The sequence below is a fragment of the Oryx dammah genome, unplaced genomic scaffold (genome assembly GCF_014754425.2).
Source record: "Oryx dammah isolate SB20612 unplaced genomic scaffold, SCBI_Odam_1.1 HiC_scaffold_2, whole genome shotgun sequence".
NCBI lineage: Eukaryota > Metazoa > Chordata > Mammalia > Artiodactyla > Bovidae > Oryx > Oryx dammah.
Genome location: NW_024070186.1, coordinates 121043325 through 121064178, shown reverse-complemented (window position 1 = coordinate 121064178; position 20854 = coordinate 121043325). Strand labels below are relative to the sequence as shown.

General features: G+C 37.8%; 1 protein-coding gene across 1 annotated transcript in view; it reads left to right on the top strand.

Annotated features, from left to right (window-relative positions):
- The first annotated feature begins 336 nt into the window (after positions 1-336).
- CHMP2B (charged multivesicular body protein 2B) overlaps positions 337-20854 on the top strand; it is a 32122-nt gene continuing 11604 nt past the window's right edge. The window contains exons 1-2 of the mRNA XM_040226930.1: positions 337-696; positions 17633-17724. Of these exons, the coding sequence (XP_040082864.1) occupies positions 663-696; positions 17633-17724 (126 nt within the window). The 5' untranslated portion in view covers positions 337-662. The remainder of the gene's footprint in view (positions 697-17632; positions 17725-20854) is intronic.

The window sequence follows — 20854 nt, the reverse complement described above, 5'->3', positions numbered from 1 at the left end:
CAGTCACCGCGGAAAACTCCCAAGACAAACACCACCAGGGCATGGACCTCAGCATTATCATCAGCCCCTGCACTTATGAAAGGCTTGATACAGACAGCAAGGGGATGGTCATAAATCAACTGGTTTTAGGACGACCCACGCTTGTCCTAGGATTCTGGGGACCCCTACTTCCAGCTTCTTGATGGGCACGGAGAGCGCTAAGGATCATCTCTGTCCGCATTTAGCGTGGAACCCGGACAGAGAAGCCACCTGACCCCGCCGGCGATCCCCCAAGTACTGCTAACACCGCTAGCGGCGCATCACTCCCGGCGCCAGGACCGGGGCAAGCTGGAGAGTGGGCAGCCGCTGAAGTGAGGGCAGCGGCCGCGGCTTCAGGCGCCGCAGTACGCAGGCGCAGGCGCAAACCGCGCAGGCGCCGCCTAGAAGTGACTTCTCCAAAAAGTGTCTTAGTTCGCGGTCACCTGAGCTCCGGGCAACTCGGCTGCGGCAGGCTTCGTGGATACCCGCTCTCCGCGGGTCCTGACTGCAGACCCCGCCCTCTTCAATTGCCCATCCGCTCCGCCATCCCGAAGCTTTCGAGGGTCTGTCATATCCCTCCTTGTTCTTTCTCAGTCGCGGGCCGGATCGGGCCGAGCCGGGCTGCCCGGGTGCGGTTCCTGACCATGGCGTCCCTTTTCAAGAAGAAAACCGTGGATGGTGAGTTCCGTGCCTGGCCGAAAAGGCCTAGCTCTGCGTTTCCCAGGCTTATTTGGGGGACTTCCGGCCTTGACTCTTGTTGCTGTCCCTGGGGGCGGGGCTGGATCAAGTGGCCCCACAGGTGACCGCCTTCGTGCGTCACTTTTCCACTTCCCTGTCTCTTCGGACTCGCCCTACCTGTCTCACCTGGGCAGTCTGGCTTCCTCTCTCTGATAACAGAGTCCTTAACAGCTCCGCCCCGTCCCCAGGTTTCTCCTTCAGCTGTATCCTGAGCATTTCCTGGAGGCAGGATGCGGTTGACCCTTGAGTGTCATTAGACTTGGTGATTTGATGAATTTCTTGTTGGTTTCCTCTGCGTGTTTACTGCTCCTTCGGTTTGGAGCTGTACTACTTGGGAGCATCCAAACCGGAAACCCGTGTTGACGTGGGGGGGAGGGTGTAATAGGCTCCAGTTACCAAAAGAACTTGGTCTGGACCAGTCTTCCCCTGAGAACACACCATCAACAGAGATGTGAAATAAATGCTTCTAGACTGACACCAGTAGAAAAAAGAAATCCAAGGGAGGTACCTGGATTTCGTTTTCATAGTTGACTTCTGTCTCGTATAAATATCTTGCTGTCTAAAGTAAGAAATGTGGTTTGCATTATCTGCATAGACGCTTATGTTTGAATATGCTTGCATTGCTTCGGACCATTTAACTCAATGTCATTTTAAGGGGAAAAAGTGAATACAGGAATATACAAATTGGTGTCTGTAAGCAGTGATTGTCATATATGCTTATATAGCTGTTTAATTAGCCTTGATATTTTCATTGACTTTACCAGGAATCAAATTCATTCAAGTTATTTAGAAATCGTGTTTCACATTACATGTTGAGTCTAGGTTGTTGCTGATTCAATCAAAGAATCACTTCTTTGTAAGGGTCTAACTGCCACAAAAGGAGCAGTGGTAGCTAGACAGTGATTGGTACAAACAGGGTGCTCAATCCAGACGTGGGGTAACTCCTTCTTTCCTTTGTATTGACTGTTCCAGTGCTGCCACAATTATTTTTTGGAGGATGACAGAGATAGCATCTTTACCCTCCGCACTACCTTTTACTTCAGCACATGTCTTTTTACCCCTAATTTGTCACACAGCATAATACTGTGTGATACATAATAATAATTTTTGGTTATTCTGAATGAGTGAAATTGACTTTTTATTAACTGAGAAATACCACTTAGGATACTCGCAATAACTATCAAGTTTGGATAGGAAGTAATACAATTATGTGAAATGAGTTTTATGTGTATTTTACCTGAGAATGTTAATCTTTAACATGACACTTTATTTTTTCAGTGTTCAGTACCAACATTATGGTTTTCAATTATTGTATAGTACTCAGGGAGAGGGGGAGGTATATTTTTTTTTTTGGTTGTTTAAGTCTCATAGAGTGAGAATTTAGTAAACAGGGAAAGGGTTGCATCTTACTATGATATTACAAATTAATTTTTTTAATTAACATTAAAAGCCAAACGCCCTAGCTCTAATTGCTTGATGTCTGTCAAATTACAAAGACGTAAAAATCAGTTCTATATTCTCAGGGCTGTGCTTCCTGGTGCTTTTGGCAATCCAGTGACTATTGTACTTGAAGTATAGAGCAGAAAAAAAAGAAGACAATGAAGATGTGCTGTGAGGATGTTTAGCTGTATACTTATTTGCAGCTGGGTTAATTCATGCAAGAAATGATGTTTTTGCTGAATAGACTTACTTGCGAGAAAAAGATCTTAAGGACTTTTGGAAGGAACTATACTACTGACTTAAAGATCTGAGTGTGAAATTTCTGAATATAAATTTGGCCACTATGTACATTTTACTATAACCAGCAAACTGCATACTTGATGTTTTCTTAAATTATCATGTCAATTGAGATCAATTAATGACATCTTAATTGTAGATCTGTACTCTTATTACTTTGATCTGGAGATTTGCTGATGCTTTTATTCTTTATTTTCTCAGGGGAAAAAAAACATGTTTTGTTTAAAAGGTGACAGCATTCATCTTAGCAATAATGAGGCTATATATTTTGAAAGTGAACGTATTCTTATGCATGTCTGCCAGATCCTCAGACTCGTTGATTATTGATCATAAGATCTTTTACTGTATGCTGTCTTTTTACCTATTTCAGCAGTAATGAAATTCTGATATATAAGAAAAATATGTAACTGCTTATAGAGCTGGAGAATAATTGAATCTTTCTTGTCTCTTTGGATTGGCTAGAAGAGTTGCATACTATATCATTAAAGAATACTGCATATGTAAATTAAAAAGGGAGAAAACATTACAGCATTTATTACTATTCAGAGTTATGTTTAATTCATTTTTGACACAAAGATGAACAAGTCTCTGCAGTGTATACTTTGTTAGAGAAATTAATGAGAATTGTAGCTCAGTGCTAAGGAAGAGAAAGATTCTTTTGAATTTGAAATTACAGTTGACTACTTGCTTTTCCTTATACTGATTTCTAAGAGATATATATGTATGTATACACACACATACACAGACACATTATATAGGCCTTTCCCAGTAGCTCAGCGGTAAAGAATCCGCCTGCAGTGCAGAAGACATGAGAGACGTGGGTTCCATCCCTGGGTCGGGAAGATCATCTGGAAGAGGTCATGGCAACCCACTCCGGTATTCTTGCCTGGAGAGACTCCATCAATTGAGGAGTCTGGCGGACTATGGCCCATAGGGTCATGAAGAGTCGGACACAACTGAAACAACTTGTATATATGTACATATATATATACACATATACATGCATATATGTTTTTGTTTTGTTCTCCTTTTGTATTTTTTCCCTAAGTGGACTAATGGTGACCTATTTTTTAAATCTAATTATGAACCTGTAAGTCAAGATGCCATGAGGACTTGTGAATGCACAGCTAAATATGCCTGTTAAAAAGTAAAGCTCTTTAAGCGCTATATCCTTTTTGTCTGTTATCCTCAACAAAGACAAATTTGAGGTGCTAGTCTAAGCCAGCTGGAGAAGGCAATGGCACCCCACTCCAGTGCTCTTGCCTGGAAAATCCCATGGATGGAGGAGCCTGGCAGGCTGCGGTCCATGGGGTCGCTAAGAGTCGGACACGACTGAGCGACTTCACTTTCACTTTTCACTTTCATGCATTGGAGAAGGAAATGGCAACCCACTCCAGTGTTCTTGCCTGGAGAATCCCAGGGATGGGGGAGCCTGGTGGGCTGCCATCTATGGGGTCTCACAGAGTCGGACACGACTGAAGCGACTTAGCAGCAGCAGCAGCAGCAGCAGTCTAAGCCAGCACACTGTGTTAGCATGTTGTATCTTATTTAATTCTTACAAAGCCTATAAGTACTATTGTCATCTCCATTTTATAGATGAGGAAACTGAGAAGCAAAGGACTAAGTAACTTCCTCAGGATCATTCAGCTACTAAGTGACAGAGTCATGACCTCCTCTCTTTGAGCATTATCATTGTTATTTATTTCTTACTGAAAAGCCTGTGGCACGATTTTAATTTTGCGGTTCTTGCTAAGTACATGGACTTCTCAGCATTTGGTAGATACCATGTAAGGCATACCTTTGTCTATAAGGCAAACTTTTCTTAGAGGAAATATTTTCCCTTAACCCAATGTTTTCTTAGGAAGTATTTTCCAACTCATTTTACTCTTCATCTAAATCTCTCAAAGGACTGGTGATGTCTCCTATCCCCACTTCTCTACTTCTCTGACGTCCGCCCCCCGCACCCGCCATTGTACAGCAGTTTGATGTACATCTCATGTAATAAATGAGATCTTGCTAAGATCATCAGTGACTTCTAGATCACTGAATCCCATTTTTAGTGATCATCTCTTGGGCTACGTTTTGCATTTGATTTTGATAATAATTTCTTCCTTGAAATTCTCTTTTGGTTTGCATAACATAACACTGTCTTTATTTTCCACAGATTGTTCTGACTACTCCTTTTCCTTTTATGTTTTTCTTTTCTTTCTTCCTTCCTTTCTTATTTTAACCTTGCCTTTAAATGTTAGTGTTTTTCTTGGTTCCATCTTGGATTGCCATTATTCTAACCATACATTTTCTCCCTACGTGATCTTATCTAAACTCTTATTTTAGCTATAACCTAAGTGCTGATGGATCCCAACTGTGTATCTTTAGATATATTTTTCTGAGTTTCAGATCAGTATATCTAATAGTTTGCTAAGTATCTCCACCTTGATGTCCCAGAGTACCTCAAATTAAAAGAGGTCCCAAAAAAGATTCATCACCATGTTTTTCAAGTCAGTTCTTTTCCTGGGTTTTCCTCTTCCAATGTGTAGCAGTCCTTGATTTTGCCCTCTACCTTTAATTAATTACCAAGTCTTCCTTTTGTCTCTTAAATGTTATGAGTTTTCTTAAATGATATGAGCTTTCTTTTTCTCATTCAGGTCCCATTTATCTTAAACTTTTTTACATCACTTTTCTGTGTTTCCTTCTTGTAACTTCGTAGCCTTTAAATCATTCATCTGTAAAGGTGCCTGTGTGATTGATATATATATATATATATATATATGAAATCCAAATCTGACTATGCTCCTCCTCACTATAAATCCATTTATTGAGTCTCTGGCATGAAAGCATCGAGTGAGTGCCACGCTTGATCTGTCCCTTGTCTTGCTTACTAGCCATGTCATTTCCCTAAGAACCCTTCTCATATTCATCTGTACATACCATACTCTTTCTCACTCTGATGTATTTTTAGTTATGATACGTTTATGTGTAGAGTTCTCTTTTTTTCTTCCTGTAGCTAATTTGAACAGGTTTTTTTCTTTTTCTAGAAATTCTTCTTCAGGGCCACCTCAGTTCAGTTCAATTCAGTCGCTCAGTTGTGTCCGACTCTCTGTGACCCCATGAACTGCAACACTCCAGGCCTCCCTGTCCATCACCAACTTCTGGAGTCCACCCAAACCCATGTCTGTCGAGTCGGTGATGCCATCCAGCCATCGCATCCTTTCTCGTCCCCTTCTCCTCCTGCCTTTAATCTTTCCCAGCTTCAGGGTCTTTTCAAATGAGTCAGCTCTCCGCATCAGGTGGCCAGAGTATTGGTGTTTGAGCTTCAACATCAGTCCTTCCAATGAACACCCAGGACTGATCTCCTTTAGGATAGACTGGTTGGATCTCCTTGCAGTCCAAGGGACTCTCAAGAGTCTTCTCCAACACCACAGTTCAAAACCATCAGTTCTTCAGTGCTCAGCTATCTTCACAGTCCAACTCTCACATCCATACATGACCACAGGAAAAACCATAGCCGTGACTAGACAGATCTTTGTTGACAAAGTGATGTCTCTGCTTTTTAATATGCTGTCTAGGTTGGCCCTAACTTTCCTTTCAAGGTGTAAGCGTCTTTTAATTTCATGGCTGCAGTCACCATCTGCAGTGATTTTGGAGCCCAGAAAAATAAAGTCTGACACTGTTTCCACTGTTTCCCCATCTGTTTGCCATGAAGTGATGGGACTGGATGCCATGATCTTAGTTTTCTAAATGTTGAGCTTTAAGCCAACTTTTTCACTCTCCTCTTTCACTTTCATCAAGAGGCCCTTTAGTTCTTCTTGCTTCCTACCATGAGGATGGTGTCATCTGCATATCTGATGTTATTGGTATTTGTCCTGGCAATCTTGATTCCAGCTTGTGCTTCTTCCAGCCCAGCATTTCTCATGATGTACTCTGCATATAAGTTAAATAAGCAGGGTGTCAATATACAGCTTTGATGTACTCCTTTTCCTATTTGGAACCAGTCTGTTGTTCCATGTCCAATTCTAACTGTTGCTTCCTGACCTGCATACAGGTTTCTCAAGAGGAGGTCGGGTGGTCTGGTATTCCCATCTCTTTCAGAATTTTCCACAGTTTATTGTGATCCACACAGTCAAAGGGTTTCGCATAGTCAATAAAGCAGAAATAGATGTTTTTCTGGAACTCTCTTGCAAACTATGTTAAATACCTCACTCCTTGTGCCCCCTCCCACTTTTTTTTTTTTTTTTAACATCTTCTTGATTTGTATTTTCCTGAATGAAAGTAGATCTTCACATACTTCCAAAGTTGGATTATGCTTTTCTTAAGTTTTTCCACATTCCACATTTGGATGGTTACAGAGAGTCTTTAGCATAAATGAGAATGACTCTACAGCAGTTTAGAATTTATAGACTAAATGCCAAAATAGTGGCATTTACTAACCAAGAGTGGTGTTCCCAGTATCCAGAACATCCTATAGTCTACATCTATATTATCACCACCCACCTTGAACCTTAGTGCAAGTTTAGAGATAATTTGAGGACTGTCATTGACAGTAGAGGAACAAAGCTTCTTGGGTTTTGCCTTATTGGGTGCTATTTATGTATGCTGGTTTTCCAGAGTTCAAAACTTGTGAAATTTTGACTAAGTTGGATAAATCTGACAAGAGGGGGTAAAATTTATCATCTACATAAATTAGATCCCCTTCAGAAATATCCCTGCCTTCTTCCAGATAAACTACAACATTCTCATGGTGCTACCTACAGTACCCAGATCTTTCTTTGCATGGTATGTGTTCCCAGAATGATCATTATCTTGAATATTTAAAAACTCAAATTTTGCTTTCTGGTTGGTTCCTAAATTCTTCGTACACCAAAAAAAAATAATTGAATAAGGAATTCACAAACACAATACTCTTCTGAGCATCTTTCTGAGCAAAAATATTGCAACATTTTATTTATAGGAATAGAGACTGTTTATTTTCTTCTTTTTTTTTTTGGAACAATTTCAGATCTAAAGAAAAGCTGAAATGACAATATTCAGTGAATACCCATTTTCTCATTGCCTCAATGTACCAATTATTAACATTATGCCACATTTGTTTTCTCTCCCTTTCTATGTGTGTATGTCTTTTTAAGTACATTTGTACACTTATGTGGGTTTTTGTTGTTGAATTATTTAGGGTAAGTTATAGACATCATGAAACTGTGACAATCCAGCAAATATTTCCCAGAATAGGATATTCACCTGTATAACCACAATGCCATTATGACTCTCAAAAAATTTAATAGTGTACAGAAGTGAAAGTGACAGTGTAAGTCTCAGTCGTGTCTTACTCTTTTGCGACCCCATGGACTGCAGCCCACCTGGCTCCTCTGTGCATGGGATTCTCCAGGCAAGAATACTGGAGTGGGTTGCCTTGTACTCCTCCAGGGGATCTTCCGGACCCAGGGGATTGAAACTGTGTCTCTTATGTCTCCTGCATTGCAGGCATGTTCTTCACCACAAGCACCACCTGGGAACTCCCAATAGCATTATTTAATATGGAGTGAAATTCCAAATTGCCTTAGTTGTCTACCCCCTGCACCCCCCAATTCATTACTGCTGTTTTTGTTGCTGTTGTTTGTGGGGGAAGTGATTACCTGGGTGATAAAAAGACTTTCCTACTTATGTGGCATTTGAGAGAAAAACACAGTGTTGAGAAAGAAATAGTTATGTGATGATCGGGTACCTGAGCCTTCTAGGCATAGAGAACAGTAAAGTAGGAAGCCCTTTCAGAAGCCCAGGAACAGATATTTCTGTATGAAATGTCTTTCCTTTACATTTCTCCGTTCCAAACATGATACCAAAGGCTGGTATTTCTTTTCATGCTACCATTTTCTACCTTCAAGTCCATCCATTTATCTGTGAGATTGTTCTTTCAAAGGATCTTTCACTCATTCCTTTACTTATCCAAGCTGAAAAATGCCCTTGGCAGTTTTCTGAAGCTTTTACTGATGAGCATGCTAAAGGCTGTGTCTTTGAGACCCACATGAGACCCAAAGATCTGCTGACAGGTGACATCTTAAAACCTTCCTTAAATTCCTGAAAACACTGATATTTTAATAATCATGAACAAATTCATTCAATGAGTTCCTCAGGGCTTGAGTTACTTTTGAGACTTTCCTGGTGGGGGAAAAGCATTCCTTGTTGCTTCCTTTTATGCTACCATAGGTCTAGACTCCTATTCTCTTCTTAGTGTTCCACCTTTTCCTTTCAAGTGAGTCCTGCTGAGTTTTTCAACTTCAGCCTGGTTTTTAAGCAAATCCCTGGCTGTCTGGACCAAGTACAGAGTAAAGCTGTTGGCATGATTCTCTACTCTCCTTTCTGTTTCCCATAGTTGTTTATTTATTTTTTGTTTTTATTTTTTCTTTACCATGTATTAAAACTGGTTACTTAGGTGATATATTTTCTTTCAGATTTCTGATATACCATGTCCAAAGCCTGAGAAACAAGTTTGCTTTGCATATCAAATTCTGATTTCTTCTCACCCACTCTCTCACTGTTATTGTCCTTCTGCCTTTGTAAATTTGGTTTTCAAAGCCAGTATTCTCTAGTTACTGACCTCTAATATTAGTATTTCTTTCTTACCCCTTAACCTTTGAGTTTGTAGCATTTTTGCAGTTTTTTTTTTTTTCTCCTCATCAACCTAAGGAGATGGTATATCCTCACATGGCCAGTACCTCATCCCCCTTTATTGTTCATTGTGGAGCTCCACATGACAGCTTTAGCTGAACTCACGCTCCCAGCTCTTCTGTTTATAGCCATGATCAGAGTTTATCTAATACTCCTTCTACCAGTGCCACAGTAGCCACTATTTCCTCTGATACTAGCTTGCAGACCTTGCACATAAAATGCAAAGAGGACACTCGCTTTCCTCTTGGATCTTAATCCCCAAAAGCCAGTTCATGGAGATGGTAAAGCAGGATGTGGAAGCATCTTGTGCTCCTTTTTCAATCCACGTGATCGTTAGATTCAGGATAGGCAATACGGTTGCATAAATCAATGATTTTTCTCTGAAGAAATACATTTAAAAGCAGACAATATGGTATATGTTAAGTTAAAAAGTCCATCATGACCTTACAGTAAAGTGGCAAACCCAGTACACGGTAGAGCCGGTGCTGTCTAGGAGACCAGCTTAAACACAGCTGAGTGGTATAGTCATGAGTTGTGCCTTAGTGTTCCTGAGGCACAGTAATCCTGACTGCAAGCTTGAGCTCCCTCCCTTCTCTCAAAATATAGGCACTTGAAAGGATGAAAAAAAAGAAAAAAGTGGGCTTCCCTGATAGTTCAATTGGTGAAAAAAAAAATTAGCCTGCAATCCAGGAGACCCTGGGTCAGTTCCTGGATGGGGAAGATTTGCTGGAGAAGGAATAGGCTACCGCCTCCAGTATTCTTGGGCTTCTCTTGTGGCTCAGCAAGTAAAGAATCCACCTGCAATACGGGAGACCTGGGTTTGATCCCTAGGTTGGGAAGATTCCCTGGAGAAGGAAAAGAAAACCCACTCCAGTAATCTGGACTGGCCATGGTGTCGCAAAAAGTAGGACACGACTAAGCGACTTTCACTTTTCATATTTGCAGCATGTAATTACTTTTTGCTTTAATCCTCAGATGTGCAAACAGTATGGAAATGAACAGAGTCTAGAAATAACAACTATGATTCAAGTTGGGCCTTGGACTCAAACCCAGTAGAAAATTCTAGTGAGCTAGATCACATGGGAGACCCTTTTATATTTCACTTTTTATTTTTGGGCTCTCTGTTTTTCTTTTCTTGGTAATCAGATAAACCTTATTGACTGGGAACCAAAGAATGACCTTAGGTCTGTTTGTATCATCTTAAGTCCAAAATTTAACTCAGTGATCTTATCACTCTTATACATATGTGTTACTTTTTCAATAAGAAGAGCCTGAAAGGCTTTAATGCCCAGGGTGGAGCTGGCCTGAATGGCCTTTTCTCAGTGTTGTGCTGGATGTGGGTGAGGATAAGATGGTGGGTGGGGCAGCCCCTGGATCCTTCCGACATGTCCAAGTGGTAACAGAGCGAGCACACCATAGGCACATCCCTGCATTTTCACAGTTTGAAAGTTCAGTACTCCATTTTTCCTTTGTAGAAAATGTCATAAAAATCTGTCATAGGTCAGATTTTGCCATTGTTATATTGTCAACCATCTTTCTTGATAACTAGTAGATTTTATTGTTAAATTATTAGCCATCTTTCTTGATAACCAATAAATTTTATTACATATTTTTAAAGAACCTGTTAAATTATGGCTATAAGATAAGTTCTTTCATATTTTGGTATATATATGTTTGTACTCCCTTAGATTACAATTAACAGATATATTGGTATAGTTGTTGACAGGAAGTAAAATGTAAATACAAATAGGTAAATAAATAAAATATACTTCTTGCTCTTAAAGAGCTTGTAATCTTAGGAAGAAATCAGACCTACTAAGAAATAAATTTAATGGGAAATAAACTTTGACTTCAGAACATTAAGAATGTCTCCTAACCTTTCTCATGTTATTCCTTCTGAATTATTCGAAGACCAAATTATTAACTATGAGTTTAGTACAGGAATTGTTTTTAAAGAAAATTTGTTTTATAGGATACACCCATTATCTCATATGAAAAAAAAATTTACTGTCTTTTCCCTCTTACCTTAATATATTTTAAAGTGTTACAGTTTTGTTTTATACAGTCTAGTGTATAACATTAGATGCTCTCGGATTATAGCTTAGAACTCTTTAAATATTAATAGGTCATTAACAACAGGCTGTGAAATATGCGGTCGTTAATTTTCTTTATTTTTCCTTCTCTAATATACAGTGACAGTTACGGTACACATAGTTACATAAAATTAAGAAAAGTGAAGTCAAACAATTTTGATTAAATTATGTTTTATTAAAGTATCATGTCATAATACTTGTATTTCAACAAAGATGGCTATATCTATTCTTTACTCTGATTCTCTGACACCAAGTGGGTGTCTCCAGCACTTTAGTCCAATCCTAACAGCAACTGTTTGGAGTTAGTACAGACCCCAGGGTTAAGGGCTCTGTCCACAAAACTGTCCTCATTTAAGAGGCCAGTCACAAGTCTTAGATTGCCACCGGTACTTCTGACTGACTGGCTGTAAACACTAGTGTCAGCCCAGCTACCTCTTCAGATTTGAAAACATACTAGAACTCTCAGAACTCAAGAAAGTACTTAGTATTACAAGTTTATTTATAAGAGTACAACTCAGGAACAGCTAAATGGAAGCAAGGTACTATGCAGGGGGATGGGGTGAGGGGTGGTGCTCAGAGTATCTGTGCCCTCTCTGGACATGTTACCTTCGTAGAACATCAGTATGTTCACCAACCTGGAAACTCTTCCAGTCTCTTCAAGATTTTTATAACCCTGTCTCTGGCTCTACTCCCCTCCCCTGAGGGATGAGGTTGAAAGGACTCACCTTCTAATCAAGCATTTGGACTTTCTGGTAAGCAGCCCCATCCTGAACTCTCCAGAGGTACACTTCCTTAGATCAAAAGACATCTCTGTCACTCAGGAAATTCCGAGGGTTTTGGGAGCTCTGTGCCAGGAATTCAAGACAAAGACCAAATATAAATTTGTCATTATATGACCTTAGTAATGAAAAAATATATATTGATAACATTCTAGATCTTTCTAGATCCAACAGTCAGTGCTTTCAGCAGTTGCTTTACACTGTGTCAATTACCTAGTCACAATTCAACTTATCAATATGGTGGCTTCTCTCTCAGCTCAGTACTTCTGTAACTTCAGAAGACCGTCATCACTATGTTAATATTTCATCTTATCCTAGTTGAATTCAGGGAGTTTTTAGTGCACAAAAGGATTGTATTCCAAAAGTTCACTTGTACTACTATAATGTAAAGTTTAGGGCATATTTTCTTTTGAAATAGTAGGATAATTGGTCAGTGTTTTCATACCAATCCATTGTCTTGGACAAGATAGGGGAACTATGTCCAAAACAGGGAAATTGAGAAGGTTTAAGTAGTGAGGATGAAAAGGCTGATGATTGTTTTGAAAGATGGGGAAATGAGAGCTTTCTTTGCTCTTTTGTTTAGTGTCAGTCTGTAGATTTCAGAGGAAAAACATCATGTGTGTAGACCTAATTAAATTATGTCCACCTAAAATTCATATGTAGAAGCCCCAACCCCTAATGTGACTGTATTTGGAAACAGGGTCTTTACAGAGATAACACGTTAAATGAGGTCATGAGGGTGGAGCCCTAATCCAGTAGGACCAGTGTTATCATCATAAGAAGAAAAGATACCAGAGAAAAGGCCATATGAGGACACAAGAAGAAGGTGGCTATCTGCATGTCAAGGGGGAGGGCTCAGAAAAAACCAGCCCTGCCAGCACCTTAATCTTGAACTTCTAGCCTTCAGAACTAGGAGAAAATAAAATTCTGTTGTTTCTGCCACCCAGTCTATGGTATTTGTTGTAATAGCCGTAGCAAACTAACAAGTCATGTTTTTTAAGAGTAGGATCCCAGCCAGTGCTCCATGAAACATTTCTACCCAAAAAATGCTAATAGAGGTTTCTTTAAAAGGATTCCTGGTTTAATGACTTTGGAGAATAATCGACCACATATTCTTCCCTTAAAGGTTGACAATGTACTTTTGTATATTAAATGTTCTTAGAAGCCTTGAAGCAAAGAAATTGGTTTAAAATTTTTTCAACTTGAGCATTTCCCAAATATATTTTCCTACAGACTATCCCCTTCTTTTAACTTTTATTCAGTCGTTGTAGTTGATTTTATATAATGACACGAAATGTTTTTCATTCTGTTTAACAGTATTATTTGTTGATATCTGTCTCTATTTGTAAGGATTATGTCCTTGATAACTTTATTTTTTGTTTTCCTACAAGCTTCATAGTCAGAGGCTTTGGAATCAGAATGCCTGTGGGGTGAAGCCTAGCACTTTTTCTCCCTTAGGCAGATTACCTCACCAAATACCAATTCCCACCTCTGAAACAAGTGAAATAATAGTACCTACCTTTGGGGGTTGTTGTGAAGCACTTAATATACCTATTACTCAGTATAATTAGTTATTTTTATTCTGAGTAAAGTTTCATTATAATAAATGTGTAGAATATAAGTTGTGATGCTCCATCACTACAAAAGATAATGGTTGCTGGCTTTGCTGTTATTTTAATGGAGCTGAAATTCACTTAACATTAATCACTTTAAAGTGAATAGGTCAGTAACATTTAGTACATTCACAATGGTGTATAACCACCATCTCTAATTCCAAAACATTTTCATCACCGTAAAATAAAGCCCTGTATCCATTAAGCAATGACTCATCAGTCCCCCATCTTTCCAGTTCGTGACATTTGGGTTGTTGCCACCTTTTGACTATTTTAAATAGTTCTGAATTTGTGTAGAGTAATGGTCTAGGTACTTTTTTTTCAGTTCTTTTGGGTAAATAGGAGGGAAATTGTGAGATGAGTTGGAATTTTATGTTCAACTTTTGAGGAACCACTGAACTTTTATCCACAATGGCTGAAATAATTTACATTCCTACCCACAAGAAGAACTAAAGAGCCTCTTGATGAAAGTAAAAGAGGAGAGTGAAAAAGTTGGCTTAAAGCTCAACATTTAGAAAACAAAGATCATGGCATGCAGTCCCATCACTTCATGGCAAATAGATGGGGAAACAATGGAAACAGTGACAGACTTTATTTTGGGGGCCTCCAAAATCACTGCAGATGGTGACTGCAGCCATGAAATTAAAAGATGCTTACTCCTTGGAAGAAAAGTTATGACCAACCTAGACAGCATATTAAAAAGCAGAGACATTACTTTGGCCACAAATGTCCATCTAGTAAAAGCTATGGTTTTTCCAGTAATCATGTATGAAAATTAGAGTTGGACTATAAAGAAAGCTGAGCACTGAAGAATTGATGTTTTTGAGCTGTGGTGCTGAAGAAGACTCTTGGTTATAGCCATTTTGGCAAATGGGAAATGGTTTCTGATTTCCCTAATGAGTAGTGACACTTTGTATCTTTTCCAAGTATTTATTTGCCACTTATGTATTTTCTTTGGCGAAATGTCTGTGCAAGGTGTTCACTCATTTGTTGAGTTGTCCTTTGTTTTTGAATTGTAAGAGCTTTATATGTATATATATATATATATAATGTTCTGGATTCTAGACTCATATGTAATTGACGTATATATTCTCCCGTTTTCTACGTTGTCTTTCCACTTGATAATGTCCTTTAGTCAGTTTTTAGTTTTCATGGAGTCTGCTTTATCTATGTTTTTCTCTTGTTGCTTGTGCTTTTAGTGTCATATCTAAGAATCTATCGCCAAAACCCAAATCCTGTAGATTTACTCCTATGTATTCTTCCAAGACTTTTATGATTTTAGCTCTTATGTTTGAGTCATTCTTCTCTTTTGAGTTAATTTTTATATATGGTGTGAGGCAGGAGTCCAGTTTCTTTCTTTTTTCTCATGTAGCTGACTAGTTTTCCCAGTGCCATCTAATGAGGAGACTCTTCTATCTGTTGTAGTGGTGGTAGTTTTAAATTCTACCTCTTTACTGAAAAGGTCCTCTAGTAAAATGATTAAGACCACTGATTCAGGAGACAAAACTTGGGTCCAAATCTGGCATTACTACTTACTACCTTGTGACCTTGGGCACATTATTTAAACTTATTAACACATATTTTCTGATACATATAAAATAATAGAAAAACCAACTCCATGGCATTATTGTGAACGTCATACTGAATTGTTGTTTTTCAGTTGCTAAGTCATGTCTGACTTTTTGCGACCCCATGGACTGGAGCACCCCAGGATCCTCTGTACTTCACTGTCTCCCAGACTTTGCTCAAATTCATGTCCACTGAATCTGTGATGCTATCTAACCATCTCACCCTCTGCCACCCTCTTCTCCTTTTGCCTTCCATCTTTTCCAGCATCAGGGTCTTTTCCAGTGAGTTGGCTCTTCATTTCAGGTGGCCAAAATAGTGGAGCTTCAGCTTTGGCAGCAGTCCTTCCAATGAGTATTCGGAGTTGATTTCCTTTAGGATTGACGGGTTTGATCTTCTTGCAGGGCAAGGGAATCTGAGGAATCTTCTCCAGCACCACAACTCAAAAGCATCAATTCTTTGGTGCTCAGCTTCATTACAGTCCAACTCTCACATCCATAAATGACTACTGGAAAAACCATAGCTTTGACTATACAGACCTTTGTCAGCAAAGTGATGTCTCTGCTTTTTAATGCACTGACTATGTTTGTCATAGCTTTCCTTTCAAGGAGCAGGTGTCTTTTAACCTCATGGTTGCAGTCACTGCTTCCACTTTTTCCCCTTCTATTTGCCATGAAGTGATGAGACCAGATGTCATGACCTTAGTTTTTTGAATGTTGAGTTTCAACCCAGCCTTTTCACTCTTCTTTCACCCTTATCAAGAGGTTCTTTAGTTCCTTTTCACTTTCTGCCATTTGGTATTATCCTCATATATGAGGTTGTTATTTCCTCTTGCAGTCTTGATTCTAGCTTGTGATTCATCCAGCCTAGCATTTCTATTGATGATACTCTGTATAGAAGTTAAATAAGCAGGGTGACAATACATAGCCTTGTCATACTTCTTTCTCAGTTTTGAACAAGTCAGTTGTTCCATGTAAGTTTCTAACTGTTGCTTCTTGACCTTCATACAGGTTTCTCAGGAGACAGGTAAGATGGTGTGGTACTCCATCACTTTAAGAATTTTCCACGGTTTGCTGTGATCCACACAGTCAAAGGCTTTAGTGTAGTCATTTAAGCAGAAGTAGATGTTTTTCTGGAATCCCTTTGTTTTCTCTGATCCAGCAGAATGTTGAGAATTTGATCTCTGGTTCCTCTGCCTTTCCTAAGTCCAGCTTTTACATCTGAAATTCTTGGTTCACATACTGTTGAAGCCAAGCTTGAAGGATTTTGAGCACAACCTTACTAGGATGTAAAGTGAGTGCGATTGTGTGGTAGTTTGAACATTCTTTGGCTTTGGGATGAAGACATCTTTTCCAGTTGTGGCCACTGCTGAGTTTTCCAATTTTGCTGACATGCTGATTGTAGCACTTTAACAGCATCACCTTTTAGGATTTTAAATAGCTGCCCACATTTCCTCAGAACTCTTCACTATGACTTGTCCCTCTTGGGTAGCCCAGCATGGCATGGTTCGTAGCTTTTTTGTTACACAAGCCCCTTCACCGTGACAAGACTGTGTTCCATGAAGGGATCACATACTTTATGTAAAGTACTTAGCAAGTTTCCTCACAGTGAGGAAACAGTTTGGCAAACATTACCATCCATATCTGTGATCTTTTGAAGTAATCACTATTTAGTAACAATTAATCTAAATTGTGGTCAGTTAGACTAATACTTTAATTCTTCAAAAGGTAAGACTGATGGATCCTCATGAATTGAAATAAATGAAAGACATTAACAATGAATGGCACTTACAATATATCAGGTCATTGTGAATGTTATTTGTACCTTCATGACAGTTTTTATTTTCTAAGAAACTGAGGTTTAGAGTGTTAACTGACTTTACAAGAAACCATCATATAATGATCCAGTAGCAGATGTGTGATTCAGATCCCTGTCTGCTTCATTGGAAGGCTGGCTGCTTCTCTTTATTCTGTTACAATGATGATGACATAGTGTAGAAAAAAAGATTTAATAAACACATTGCCAGTCTTCCTTTTTGGAATTTCATGTAATATTGAAGTAGGGAAGAGATGAAAAAGGTTGTGTGTGTGTGTGTGTTTGCTCACTTGCTTGCATACATGTGACATATATATATACATGTCATAAAAGCAATGTATAATAATCAGTTCTCTAAGGGAGTATTTTAGTGTGATTTATATATTCTTTTGACTAAATCTCAGACTATAATGTAGTTGTACTTCAGTGTTTTTTTATATAATCAATATTTATAATTCATTCTAACATTTGATTAATTTTTAGTTTATTGAAACAAAAAAATTTAACATCTTGTAATTTTTTTCAAATTGAGGTTTCTAATTCCAATATTTTAAGTAGTATTAAAGAAGATCTTACAATTCATACATTTAGGTTTCTTTTCTGATTCTCTTAGATGTAATAAAGGAACAGAATCGAGAGTTACGAGGTACACAGAGGGCTATAATCAGAGATCGGGCAGCTTTAGAGAAACAAGAAAAACAGCTGGTAAGTAGAACATTAAATTTCAGTTTAACTTTTCTAACAAATTTAGAAGTCAGTGTTGGAGTAATTAGCTAACTAGGAAAAAGACACATGGCAGGTGGTAAGTGATTTACTTTACTAAGAAATGGCATTTAATACCTTCCTGCAATTTCTGGTTACCTTTGTTTACTGTGTCATTCTTCTGATTTTTATCAGGAGTCTTTATTCTGCTGAATATAAAATCAAATTATTCTTCTGTTTGTGAAAGACATAAATGCCTAGGAAGAAATATTGCTCAAAACAGCCATCTTCTTCTCAATCAACAGCAAAGATAAAATAGACACAGATGTATAGAACAGACTTTTGGACTCTGTGGGAGAGGGAGAGAGTGGGATGATTTGGGAAAATGGCATTGAAACACGTATACTATCATGTAAGAAACGAATGGCCAGTCTAGGTTCGATACAGGTTACAGGAGGCTTGGGGCTGGTGCACTGGGATGACCCAGAGAGATGATATGAGGAGAGAAGTGGAGGGGGTTCAGGATTGGGAACTCATGTACACCCGTGGCAGATTCATGTCAATGTATGGCAAAACCAATACAGTATTGTAAAGTAAAATAAAAATAAATAAAATAAAAACAAATAAAAATAAAATAGTCCTAGAAAACAAGAGACCTACACAGTATTGTAAAGCAATTATCCTCCAGTTAAAAATAAATTAATTAATTAAAAAAAAAGAGGGTTGCAAGAAAATAACTATGTTAACCAATGGGGTGCCTTACTTTATGTTTTAACTGTTATTGACAATGTCTGTGATAATGAATATACTTTTAAAATAGATTGGCTATCTTTAAGTATTTTTCTGCTATGTTTTTAAATGTATATTGCTTAAAACATTTTTTAAAACCAACATGCTTGAGGTATGTTGACATGCAATTGATTGTCCATGTTTAAAGCAAATAATCTGACACATTTTAACATATGTATTAACTCATGAAACCATTACTACAGTCAAGGTAATGAACATAGCCATCATCCCAAAAAGTTTCCTTATTCCCTTTGTGATCGCTTCTACCCATCCCCTTTCTTCCTATTTCCTCCTCAGTTAGGCAAACACTGGTCTGTCATTGTAGATTTTACATTTTCAGGAATTTTATATAGATGAAATCTTAAAGTGATTTCATTTTTATATGGCTTCTTTCATTCATAATTATTTTGAGCTTAATGTCATTACATGTATCATCATTTTTACTGATAACTGTTATTCCATTGTGTGGACATTGCAAAATTTGACTATCCGTTTACCAGCTAATGAACATTTGGGTCATTTCCTGGGTCATTTCAGGGTTATACTGATCTTGTGCTACTTTTATCATATTTCTGATATTTTTTGTTGCTGGTATATAGAAATACATTCATTTTTTTGTACATTGATCTTTTATTCTGTAACTTTCCTAAACTCACTTAGTTGAGTAGCCTTTTTGTAGATTCTATTAGATTTCTACATAGGCAATCATGTCATCTGTGTAAATAAAATTTTTCATCCTTTTTTCATTAAATATATTAGCTATAGGCTTTTTGTAGAGGCCCTTTCTCAGGTTGAAGTTCCTTTATCTAGTTGTTAAGGGTTTTTATCAGGAACTAATTTTGTCAAGTGCTGTCTTTTTTTGCATCTATTGAGATGATAATTATGTAGTTTTTCTTCTTTAGTCTGTTAGTATAGTGAATTACATAACTGATGATTTTCCAAAGTTGAGTCAAACTTTTGCTATTGGGATAAACTTCCTTAGTAATGATGAATTTTTAAAAAAATATTTTATTTAAATTTGTTGAAATTTTCATAAGAATATTAGTATCTCTGATCATAAAAACTATTAATCTGTAGTTATCTTTTTGTGTGGTATCCTTATGTAGTCTAACATCAGAGTACTGCTGACCTTAGGGCATGAGTTGGCTAGTTTCCCTTTCTGTTTCATTTACTGGAAGGGTCTGTATATTTCTTTTTTAAATGTTTGATCGGTTTCATCAGTAAAGTCATTAGGAGTGAAGTTTTCTTTGCGGATAGATGTTTGAACTTAACAAAAATCTCTTCGTGGCTAGATTTTTAAATTCTAAAATTTGCAATTTTTAGAAAATAGGTATGGAATGGATCAAATTTTCTACGTTTTGAATGAGGTTTGGTAGTGCACATCTGTCAAATAATTTATTTATCTCTACTAAATTTTAAAATGTAATAACATTGTGTTTATAATATTTTCTTACTATTCTTTAACATCTTTTGGTTGTTAAGTGATGCCCTCCTCTGCATTTTCAGTATTTGTTATTTGTGTATTCTCTGACTGTTTTTTTCTCTCTTCTAATTGGCAGTGGTTTATCAGTTTGATCAATTTCTTATAAAAGAAAAAGCTTTTGATCTCATTAATTTTCTGTATTTTTTTCCTCCTAGTTTATAGAGTTCTTCTCTTGTTTATATATTTATTTCTTTCTATATACTTTGTGTTTTATTTTCTCTGCTTTTTTTCTTCTTTCTCTATTTTGAAGCCTACTAGATACTCAGTTTTTCTAAATGTAAGCTCTAACACTTTAAATTTCTAAGAACTGTATTTACAGCAACTCACACATTTTGATATGTGCATTTTTATTTTATTAAGTTCAAAATATTATCTCATTTCCCCTGTGATTTTTTTTTCTGTGTTGTTACTGTTGTTGTCATGACCCCATGTACTGCAGCACCAGGCTTGCCTGTCCTCCACTATCTCCCAGAGTTGGCTCAAACTTATGTCCATATAGTCCGTGATGCCATCCAACCAACTCATCCTCTGTCTCCCCCTTCTCCTCATGCCTTTCATCTTTACCAGCATCACGGTCTTTTCTAATGAGTTGACTCTTTGCATCGTGTGGCCAAAGTATTGGAGCTTCAGCCTCAGCATCAGTCCTTCCAGTGAATGTTCAGAGTTGATTTCCTTTAGAATTAAGTGGTTTGATCTCCTTGTTGTCCAAGGGACTCTCCAGAATCTTCTCCAGTACTACAATTGGAAAACATCAATTCTTGCATGACTTATTTTGAACCATATTGCCTAATTTCTGCTTGTTATTTTTATTTCTTATTTTTCTTACTGCTTTCTAGTTTAATTTCACTCCAGTTAGAGATC